At 32.1% G+C, this 12,350-nt stretch overlaps 1 protein-coding gene across 2 annotated transcripts in view; it reads right to left on the bottom strand.

Annotated features, from left to right (window-relative positions):
• Positions 1 to 9,855, bottom strand: part of LOC145246061 (intermembrane lipid transfer protein VPS13A-like) — a 468,532-nt gene extending 458,677 nt beyond the window's left edge. For both annotated transcript variants that reach the window (XM_080107901.1, XM_080107902.1), the window contains exon 1: positions 9,334 to 9,855. In XM_080107901.1, the coding sequence (XP_079964027.1) occupies positions 9,334 to 9,433 (100 nt within the window). In that variant the 5' untranslated portion in view covers positions 9,434 to 9,855. The remainder of the gene's footprint in view (positions 1 to 9,333) is intronic.
• Positions 9,856 to 12,350: the final 2,495 nt, after the last annotated feature.

Here is a 12,350-nt window from a genome sequence, read left to right as displayed (position 1 = left end):
TATAAGTTTAATTTTGTGAAACCGTTTCTTTTTAAGTCATCTTTCATATGACCACTTCCATATTTGAATTCTTCAGACTACTGTTCATCTTGAGTGCAGTTTTCACAATGTTTTGGTCAATGTAACCTCCGATCTTCAGGTGTACCTTTAACTCGGGGGGGGGGGGCTGTTGAATCCAGGAATCTGGATAGAATTTTTAACGGAACCCCTTTACTTCATGGGAGTAGCATGCTCTCATTCCATCAGCTTTGACTGGTTAGGTCCTAAGTAATCGGCAATTGTATTTTTCCATCGCTCACACTGAGAATTGAAACTTCAACCTTCAGGAAAAGGTTACTTTTGCAATTGATTTTTCCTAGCACTCTAACCACTGCACCATAGCTCAAAAAACTTGGCACTTGTGCATTACTGTAATGGAACAACTTTTTGATTTCATTTTGAAGAGCACAAAACAGGGGTAGATAATGCAATTTCAGAACGGAGAATAGAAAATGTTAATACAATAACACAAAACAAAACATTAGCTAAACATTTATCAAATTAAAATAAAAATTTAAAAAATTCTAACAAAAATAGATTTTTCTTCCTTTTACACAAAAATTCTGAAATGTGTGAAACTTGTTAAAGTGTATGACTAAAAATTTATAAATAGTTATGAACAGTAATCAATCGAATGCATGTGACTGTTTTGTTGTTTGTTTTGCGAAAATATTTAAGAAAATTAAAGTGCCGAATTTTCTTACAAAATGTTTTCTCAAAAAATGTCACAGGCATTCCATATTAATGACTGTTCAAAACTATAAATTTTAAGTCATACACTTCAACTTTAATTCATTTCCGAAATTGCCCCCACCCCAACAAAAGAAATTTTGTATTAATAGAATTTTTATTTTTTAATTCAATAAAATGTTCAGATAATGTATTTTGTGTTATTGTATTGTTGACATTTTCGATTCTCCCCCCCCCCCGTTCTGAAATTGTAGTGTCTCCCTCCGTTTTGCACTCTTCAAAATGAAACAAAAATGGAGGGAGTGTTTTACAATACACATTGGTATGAAAAAGAGAAAAAATATATATATCACAAATAAATGTTATCAAAAACAAGATAAGTTACTCTTACCTATATGGGAAGGTTTCTAGTGGTTTTACTCGCTTTTAAATTTTTATTTGCTTCGAAAAACAATCGTTCAGTGAGAACAAGAAAAATGGCCGCGAATTGACACCTGCCTAAATATTTGAAGTCTTGATAATGACTTAAAAGAAAAATAAAGCAAAACACTGTTAAACATTGGGTGGATTTCTAACAGTATTATTTTATTTTTAAGTCATTATCAAGACTTCAAATATTTAGGTGTCAATTCTCAGCCATTGTTCTTGTTCACCTAACACGCGACACCGTTTTTTTATAACCAAATACATGTTTTGATGTAAAAATAAAATCTTATTCAGGTAGGTAGAAGAGTAACTTATCTTGCCTTGATAACATGTATTTGCTATTTGACCACTTTTTCGTACCAATGTAAAAAAAAAAAAAAAAAAAAAAGTTGGTCGATGACGAATGCACAAGTGCAAAAAATTGTCCTCCAAACCTAAAATGCAAAAGTGCCAATATTTTTACTTTCTTATACAACCAAGATAACAGTAATACTAGTTTTTCTCTGCCCTTTCCCACATTGCTTTCAGTCGTACTGGACTTTTCATTGCCAATAGACTCGACCAATGCCGTATCAAGAGAGGTGCTGTGCTTGAAGATTACGTAACCCTTGCCTCATAAGAGTTCTAGCACGGACACCTTTACAAGGAGTATCCCTAATTTTTTGAGACTGAAAATACTAGTGTTGTTTTTGTGTGTCGTTTCAAGAATTTGCGTAAAGGAGGGGAGGGTATCTTTTTTAGATGAAGACAACAGCGGTAGTACACAACACGTTTTACGAGAAGGATCGCATTTCAGGATAAAAACGGATTATAGAATTCTTCACCTTTTTTTTTTCTTTTTACAGACATTTCGATTGTAAAAATTGGTACAGCCTGAAAATATTAGAATGACAGGGTCGGTGGGATGAGAATCTCATTACGCAGATGGGATCCCTATCATCCCTGGCCCGGAATTCCGATTAGTTAAATTGGAAAATAATATTAGCGATAAATTTAACTAAGATTACCCGACATATATTTTACTAGGCACCGCCAAAACGGGGGGGGGGGGCAGGTCAGTACTTTTTGACGGACCGTCTTTTTAAAAATCTACCAAAAATCAGGTAATTATCCGATCAATACGAAATTTTCAGCGATTATTAGAAGAATGAACTTTATAACAGTGTACTTATTTTTCATAAACGATATATATATATATATATATATATATATATATATATATATATATATATATTTTTGCTTACAAAACCCCCCCTTGTTTTGAAGTGGGGACAAATATGCTTAAAATAATCATCTGAAACTGAACAAAACATATTGTGTTGTTGTAAGGGACAGAATTATAGATTAAAAAAAAAAAAAAAAAAATGTTTGCATACCTTATTTTGACGTCTGAATATCAGAACTTCGATTGTGTTTAATTATCCCGCTTTTGAGTTTTGAAGTGTGAAATTCGGTGAATATGTTAAGCAAAATAATTAATTTAAGTTAAGCAAAACAAAACAAAAAAAATTTAATATTTATACGAAAAAAGCCATTTTAAAATTTTTGATGAATAAATTAACAATTTTTTTTTAGCGAGCCGAATAATACATGACCATTATTAAACAGAGCATGCTTTGAATAATCGATACAAAAAAAAAATTCGATAAATATTGTGCCCTTTGTGTTAAAAATAGCATCATTTTTTTTCGATCTCGTTTGAAAACGTTTGCCGCCTTTCGACTACGGTGGACCAAACGCGCTGAAATAATTTTTTTTTATTCTGATTTAAATTGCCCCCCCCCCATTTTGGGGAGCCTGGCCCCCACACACATACACATTAAAAACCAAACTCATACAAATGGTCACCCATCTGGTAATGGCCAGCCTCAGCTTAATAATACATTGAAATTTTCGTCACTGAAAAATAAGTTTTTTTGGCCTGTTTGGTCTTCCATAGTTTTCTTCTTATCAAAAGAAGACGTAAACAGAGTCGATCTGAACTCTACGTCGACGCGAAATATTTGGTTACCTATATGAATAAGTGGAATTATTTGAAATTCAGGTACTTATATTATAATATTTTTGCATATTCTCTTAGAAAATCATCCTAAATCTTAGTTAGACAATAAATAAATAAATTAATTATTTCAAAAACCCTTTTAAATATTTAAATACGTTTTTTGTGCAAGACAAAAAATGTCAATTGTTAACTTTTTGGGAAAATTTAACATTTAAAATTGAATTAAAAATAGTAGAAAAAGTTTTACATTATTCTGTTTTCTATATGATCTGGAAAAAAAAAAGTTACTCAGAAATAATGGATTTTAATAAATGTAATTTAGTTTTAAAAAACAACAACAACTTGATTTTGCGGCCATTTTTGGCGGTGCCTATATTTTACCATAACGAGAACCATGAAAGGTGAATTAAGAAGTCTAAACCCATCCGGCGTGATGCAATGCATGCGGGTGGAGGAGGGGAAGGCTTAGAAGAAAAAAAAATCATTCAAAAATCAAAATATCGTTGTTTTTGGTTTATTATTTATTGGTACTTATACAGAATTTGAAGGTTTTTTTGTTGTTTTTTACTACTTAATATTTTTAATTTGGTTAAATGAGAAATGTTTAAATTAAATCAGGGGGTTCTCGTGTAGTAGTTGTCTCCCAGATTCTACATTCGCCTTTTCCCGTCCACCAAATGCCGCTTCGAATCTGTAGCAGTGGGCTGACATCAGTAGACCTTTGTACCAAAACGATCATTATTTTATTTTTATTTTATTTTTTTTTAACTTTAACCCATTTAAGACTGATACATTATTGCACAGTAAAATTAGATTAAAATAAAAATCATTTTTCTTATTTCGAATTATTTAAGTAATATTACGTTTTTTACTTGACTACTAAATTTAAGAAAATTTTTATTCATATTTTCAAGTTAAATTCAGTTTTTACAATAGTTTTGTTTATTTGTTAAATAATTTGCTAGAATAACTTAAAATTTAGTAATCAAGTAATATATATATGATTAAATAATTTGAAATAAAAAAAAAAAAATTATTTTTATTGCGCAATAATTTATATTAATTTGAAATAGATTAAACTTAAGAAAACATTGTTAATGACCATTTTAGTACAAACAAGTCCACTGCTACGAATTCGAAATAAGGGGGCATGCGACTGAGAGAAAGCGAAAGTAGAACCAGGGGGACAACAACTACGTGAGAACCGCGAATAGAATTTTAATAAAATCACCTTTCTATTCGAAGCCAATGAACTCAGAACAAGACCGCGTTTGGCGCAAATGTCATTTTGCATAGTTTATTATTATAATTATTATTGCTGTTTTTAATTTTACTCGCTTATTGTCAAATGCTTTTGTATTTCACTGTTAAGTATACCCATAAGTGTTTCTGTTATTTTAGTTTGAACTGTCATGTCGTTTGTATCACAATTTTAAAAATAGGCATTTTTTTTTTAACCCTCATCCAAGTTTTAGGTTGAGTTTGGCAAAAGTCGGTTGGGTTCAACTTCCGTAGGAACACCTTTTTAATATTAAGATTTATTTGAGATTTTCCTTATTTTATTTCAACGAATATTAATAATTAGGAAATAATTAAATGCATATTTAATTATCAATTTTCATAGTCACGACTAGGTGAGAAACAGTTTTATTTAATACAGATATGACAAACTAGACAAAATACACACCTTAAGGCTTTTAAGCTAAAAGCTACAGATAAATAATAACAATGACATTTTCAGTTATCTATTATAATTTTTGTAGTAGTAGGTGTATTCCTTCTGGTTAGTTCCAGCTGTTTTGGAAGGTTCATATGACCTTTTCTTTCATACAAGTTATATTGAGACTTTGGGCATTTTTAGGGGGGGGGGGTTACTTAAAGGATAATGTTACGCTGTTACGCTTTGCCGTTTTTTTTTTTTTCTTAAAAAAAATGACCATATAAAACGGTTTCATATATAATTTTTATTTGTTTATTTTATATTTAATATAAAATCTGATGAACTACATATAGATTAAAAAATTTGGTCCAAAAGAAAACTTGAAATTTAGTACAACGTTAAAATTGACAACTGATCCCCCCACCCCCACCACACGTGAAAAGTTATAAAAATTTATTTTCAATTTTTTTTTTTTAATCTGAAACGTAAGTCTGTAATCGATGATATTAACAGGAATTTAGAGGGGGGGGGGGGCACTTTCGACAACGTCCGCCGAAATCAACTTTGGGTGCCCTGTCCTGCCCCTCCCCCAATCTAATTTTTTGCGATATTGAAAATATTACAAAAATTAGATTGGGAAACACAATTACGGAAATCCCCTGGTCCTTAAAAGAAAATTTGGGGGGGGGGGGTAATTATATACTTTACCGTGCTGAAACATTTAGAAAGCCATTCTTAACATTGGGAGAGGAGAGGAGAATGTTTTGTACTTTCACCTAACAATTTAATAAGATATCGTAAAACTTGAATTTAACCCTAACCCTAACGCTGTCACGGTGTTTGTATAATAATACCAAAAAAATAGTACGGTAACATAAGTGCATAAGCACCTTTTTTTGTTTTGGTAAGATGACGTGTGAACACCCTTAAAATTTTTATTAAAAAAGGCATTTTTAGAGTGGGGCTCAATTCCTCAAATTTAATGTAAAATGATTGTCCATTTCCGGGCCGTTCTAGCGTTTGATGGCAGTTACCCCAACTTCTTTTTCGCAATAAGAAATTCCTTGAATTTTTTTTTTTTTTTTTTTTTTTTTTTAGAGTGGGTGGGGTGGCCTGGGTAGGGCTATTTAGATGATTACATGTGGTTTTACGATCTGGTTACTCTGACTTAGGGTTTGTGGTAAAAAAAAAAAAAATTAACAGCCCTAAAAATTAGAATGCCACAAAAAATTTATCATTTTCACGTTAAATATATATACGAAACTAATCCCCCTGTCTTACTATTCTTTTCGTTAATTTTCACAGGATGTGTCCACATGTAATCGTAAAAATAAATAAATAAAATGTAAAAACAAAGAGAATCTTACGGGAGGTGGGGCTGAGGGTGTTAATTCATAAATTTAATATGAAACTTACATTACTAAAAAAATTAAAGATTAACAAAAATTATGTAAACTAGAGTTTAAAAATTAAAAAATAATTATAGTAATAATATATTGGGTGCGCCACATTCAGTATCATGTCGAACAATAAATGTAAAACATTCTTAGCCTTCAAATATATATATATTAAACAAAAATCGGAGTAGAACTTACATTAAAAACTTACACTCGAAATAACAAGTGTAAGTAAAACTACAAAATGTATCAATAAAATAGACGCTTCTACACTATTGGGACGAAATTTCGGAAATTATAATATTGTTTTCATGTGAAATTCAGTATCTACGTATTCCTCGTATTTTTAAGATTATATCCAAAAATTACGAAAATCGATAAAGTAGAAAATTAAAAAAAAAAAAAAAAATAGAATTTAATGAAAACGATCGGAAGACACAGGAGAGTTCAAAAGGGAGATAACTTTCCGTTTTGATTTACACAAGATTGCGGCAATTTTTCACCTGCTAACACGATTGAAGTTATTTTGTTTAATAATTTAGTAATATTCAGGTAGTTTCGGCTGCATAATTTGGAAACTACCATTGTAACTTGTTAGAATTATCTGAAAACTTTATTTATCGACTACAGAATCTCGCCCCCAAATATTATGGAATTATTTGAAAGTAGATGTCTGTATCTCTATGGAAGTCATTACTTTCATTTTGTTTCGTCTTCACCCTCCCTGTTAAAGTTTACTAAATAAAAAGGGTATTTTTTTTTTTAAGTTAAAATTAGTTTGGTCATTATACTTAATTGGACAGAATTCTAACAAAATATAATTTTAAGGCAATGATTGAGTATAGCTTCTAAAAATTTTCAATTAAAAAAAAAAAAAAAAAAAAGTTTTTCTATTCGACAGTTTAAAGACTTTAAAATTCCTTTCAAGTTTGGAACAGATATGAAGTCATTCATTTTTTTTTTACATTAGTAATAAGATGGAATTTGTAGCTAGTTTTTCATTTTTATTTTATGTATTTTTAATAGCCAAGGATTTTTAAAAATTCATTAGTACTTTACGCCGTGTACGGACCGTACCGAAATAACGTTTAGAAATTCACTCTGAATATAAGGAGGGCGGAGGCTTTCACCGAACAATTTATTCAACAAAAACTACCGTAAAAATTGAAATTAACTAAAAAAAAAAAAAAAAAAATCCGAACAAAAATAGCACGGTCCATATTCTGCATAAGTTACCGATTTGTTTTTAGAGGCGAGAAAGAACCCGAAGATTTGGTAATGTTATTAATTTAGTAATTAAAAGAACCAGAAATTTGACGATGAGGATGGAATATGTTGCTACCCCCCCCCCCTCACCTTTATGCATTCAAATGCTTATTTTATGCATTTAAGAATTTGACCTGATGGTAGAATAAAAGCAGGTTTCAAATAATTTGTTTACAATTTAATAAATCAATATTAGAAAACAAATAACTTTATAATTCACTGAGAACGAAGTAATAGAACATAGGATGTTTATGCAGAGAAGGTCGGGTACCATACTATTTTTTATTTTTTAATAGTATTTTCAAGTTTTACGGCATCTTGTTTATTAAATTGTTAGGTGAAAGTACAGCGACAGCGTGCTTTCACCTAAAAACTGTACTTTCTGGCGAAAGTACAATACCCTCTCCCATGTTAAGAATGGATTCTAAATAACGTTATTATTTCAGCACGGTACCTTCTTTGCATGAGTACCGAAAAAAGGCATTTTAATTGTTTTATTAAAAAAATAAGGTACTTATGCAGTGCAAGTGCACTTATTGTACCATACTGAAATATTTAGAAAGCCGTTCTTAACATGGGGGAGGGTGTTTTGTAACCCTTCTGTACTTTCATCTAACAATTTAATAAAGATATAAAACTTAAATTACACTTGAAAAAAAATAGAATAAATAAATAAAATTTCTGTATCTTTATTTACGCCGGTTTTGTTTAAAATTATGAATCCACAAGCTAGTAATTATATTTTGTAATTGCACGTATAATCAACGAACGAAATACATTCTGTAATTGGTTCGTATTATTGGAATTCCTATTATTTTCGTATTGTCATATTCACAACGTTGCAGCCGACAGTAACTTTCGACCTTCTTCGGGTGCATCTTTTTAAACTTTAAAGAGCCTTTTAATTATATTTTTAAGTAAATAAAGGAATTGATTTAATTAAAATTTTAGTGCTTATTTAAAATTAGACTTAAATTTTTTTTTTTTTAAACAAAACAGAAAATACAGACAAATGTACTTGTCACGGAACAAAGATGTCATATTCTAAAAATCACATAAATTAATCAAATAGGGTTTTTTTTTTTTTTTTTTTTTAATAAGAAAATCAATTTGGTACTTATACTACCGTTCTATTTTTTTTATTTTTGTAATCGTATTTTCAAGTTATAGAGTTTTACGATTTTTTTTTTAATTCAATTGTAGGTGAAAGTACAAAACAGTTACAAATCTCCGTCTCCTCCCATTGTTAAAAAATGGCTTTCTAAATAGTTTAGCACGGTAGCATAATCGCATAAGTCCCATCACATTTTATGAATAAGCGAAGAGGGGGGGGCGGGAAAGGCCATGTTTTTTTTTTGTTTAATGTGTCAAAATTCGAAGACCGACAACTCAATTTAACTACAGAGATTTACGAACAGTTTTATTTTATTATTAATCGTTAAAAATCACGAAATTTGATTTTCTTTTTAAAAAAATAAATAAGGTGCTAATGTACTTACTGATCCGCGCTAAGTTTTTTTTTTTTTTTTTTACATCGCATTTCCAAGTTTAAAGTTTTTTGTTTATTTTTAATTCAATTGTAAGGTTAAAATACAGAATAGGTACAAAACACTCTCTCCTCCCCATGTTAAGAATGGCTTTTTAAATAACATTATTTCAGCACGGAACAGTAAGTGCATTTGCATTACCAAAAATAAATAAAATACTGGATCAATTTAAGTGATTTTGCAAATATATTATCTTCGTTCCGTGACGAGTACATACACCATAAAGATTTATGGTTATTTTTGTCCAAGTGTAATCAAGCGACCAAGTTTAATAAATAAATAAATAAAATAAAATAAAACACTTACCTCCCCATATTCCAAGTTTAAGCTGAGATCTGTCCAAATTCTCCACATAATCGCCCAAGAATCGATTCATAAGATCGACAACTAACGATTCGAACACCATCCTGAAAGTCTTTTTCTTTTTTTCTAAGTTCTTGTACGAAGCTTTACGGTGTTCTGGTGTATTTTCTGGGAAGATGCACGCGGCACGGGTTTTCAAACAACATTTGAGACGGACGTACACACCAGATAGAGAACTGCTTCTGTCTTGTCAGACAGGATCTCTCTCTTTCTCTCACTTATAAATATATTAGTTGTAGTTGTAATAGTCGTTGGTTTCGTCGTTTCTTCCCCTTCCCCTTCCGTCTTAGCTAGTCAGCAACAATACTGACGCTAGAACCGCACAAATGGTGCTACAATCTCATCAAGTGATCTAACTCTTTCACTGCTACAAAGGAGAAGAGGTATAAAAAAAAATAATAATAATAAAAGCCAGAAAAATGGAATTGTAGTGATTAATACAGTAAAGCTTGGCATCTGCGGATTAAAGGGCGGGGATCTCAACCACCAATCAACGCTTTTATCATAATTTCCTTAACCAATCAAAACATCTCATTAAGCGCAAAAAAGCCCAAACCCCTTTTTTGTATAATATTTCTAGTGTTTCATTCAGTTTATGTAGGAACAAAGTGTAGTATATGTTCTGATGCTACTCTTAGTCAATTTCTCTCCTCGGTCGGTGAAGTGAAGAAGAGGTCTTTCTAGACTGAGGCAGTTTTAATTTTTGTTTCAATCCAGAGTGTCCTTTTTGAGGGAGCTGGAGCTGGATTCCCAACCCGGCTTTAAAAGGCGTCCTTGTGTCAAACTATGCCCTCGTCGGTAGGCAAATAAAAATAGGAAGTATTTTTCATTTATTATAAAATATTTCGTTTCTCAAACTTTGTCTTATCTCTGTATTATTGTTGGTTAACACCCTAAATCCCCCCCCCCTCGCCTAAAAAAAGAAAAATGAGATTGTACATTTTTGGGCGATTACGTGGGGTTTATGATCTTGTTAGTCGGACTTTTTCTTTTTCTTTTTCTTTTAATTCACACCAAATAAGACACAGCACTACTGAAATGTAAGCAGTTACCGTGCTTAGGAGCCAGATTTATATGAGGCATCCTAAGTGGGAAATTGGGAGGCAAGATATTTGTTTACATTTTATTTAAATTTTTGCATGTTTGTACTGTCGTGGAAACGGGAAGCACGGAAGGAATTCCAAAGGCAAGAAGCTGTTAGAGTAGAAAGTTTTCCTGCATATCGTGAGGTAATTACGTTGACAGGGTGCAAGTGCAGTAAATTTTATCAGAATTAGTCGGAACATGTTCTGTGGGAGTACTTGTAAAGCAAGCACAGGTATGCACCATTGTGGTGATGGGACAGGGGCTATTAGGTTAGAGACTCTTTTTTTGTACCATATACGAGAGAGAGAGAGAGAGAGAGAGAGAGAGAGAGAGAGAGAGGGAAGTGGTTGGTGCACCAGTCCAAATGTAGCTAAATGGTGACTTCATAGAGATATAAGATACTGGCAACTGTGAGAGGTTTACTAAGTCAGGGAATTGTTGACTGCCCATTGTTCACTAATTGTTATATAATGGGGCCCTATGATGGCAAGCAAGCAGAAATTAGCTAGTAGATATGTACATATGTGACCCCCACGTGGCCCCACGATCCCAAATTGTGTGTGTCATGGCTTTATTCTCCATCTTTCATCATTCTAGTTCTGGTCCACGAGTATAAAAATAAAATAAAACAAAATCCAGGAACAAAAAGAAAACACAGACTCCGATGCTTCACATATATGTCGGTTGGACTCTGGGTGTGTGTTTTTACATGCTAACGTTCACATTTACGTCCTGTCGAGGCTAGGTTTGTCTGTTGCCGTCAGTTCATCTTGATTTCCCAAAGCTTTTTCGATCTGGCCCAAGCCATGATCTATCTCCAACTGTCGTCAAAGGCCAACTGAACTCTCAACTCTGACTGCCGTAAAGTCCAAACTCACGACTGTCGTAAAAAAAAGCTCACTGACTATCGTTAAGTCCAGCTTTGTCATCGTATATTGTTCCCTTGACTCACAATAACCTTCCCCCCCAAAATGCCTACAGGCACATGGTCAATCCTTAGTTCATTGTTTTCTCCCTATCGATCATTCGGTCACTTGTTACATCCCCGAATTTAAACGTTACCCTGACTCCTTTGTTTGACTCACCATTCATTGTTTAAAAAAATGTTATTTAATTTGTCACCCACACTTTGACATTCCCCACACCCCAGCATTCAACGACCTCAGTCGAACATAGTGTCACACATATTCCAATATATTTTCTAACAAGTTTTAACTAACAGGTTGCTAAGGACAAATGACTGGCGTTGACAGGCACAGGTTATGACGTCACATTAGAAAATTAATGAGTGCCGACACCTGCAATTCATGGGAACAAGAGTAAAGATCATGTTTCTGAATTTTTAAAATGAGGATTGGTTATTCACATTATTTGGACTACTGTTCTCATCTTGAGTGTCATTTTCACAACATTTTGGTCTATTGTTGAACTCGAAAATTTGGACAGAATATTCAACGGAACCCTTTATTTACTTCACAGGATAGCATGCTCTTGTTCCATCAGCCATGACTGTATAGAGATCCTAAATATATTTTTCAGTCGCCAACACTGAGGATTGAACCTTTAACCTTCAGGATAATATCACTTTTTACAATTGATTTTTCCAAGTACTCTAACCACTGCGCCACGGATCCTTGCGTACAATTCTAGTACAAATTTTAGGAGCCTTAAACCTATTTTATTTCTAGTTGTAAATATCACTATTTATTATTAATTATTACTATATATTAATTTATAGATATATGCATATATATTAATGTTTTTACTTATTACTTGTATATATTATCCATTGTTTATAATTATTGGTTCCCATACTGTATTAAATTCTATACTAGGTCTACTTAGTAATTGGTTATTCCCCAGCATATGTGCTG

This window comes from Euprymna scolopes, chromosome 23, assembly GCF_053919585.1.
Source record: "Euprymna scolopes isolate OS-2025 chromosome 23, ASM5391958v1, whole genome shotgun sequence".
In the NCBI taxonomy this organism is placed as follows: Eukaryota; Metazoa; Mollusca; class Cephalopoda; order Sepiida; family Sepiolidae; genus Euprymna; species Euprymna scolopes.
Note: the sequence above shows the minus strand (reverse complement) of the source record. Positions and strands in the feature narration are given on the sequence as shown.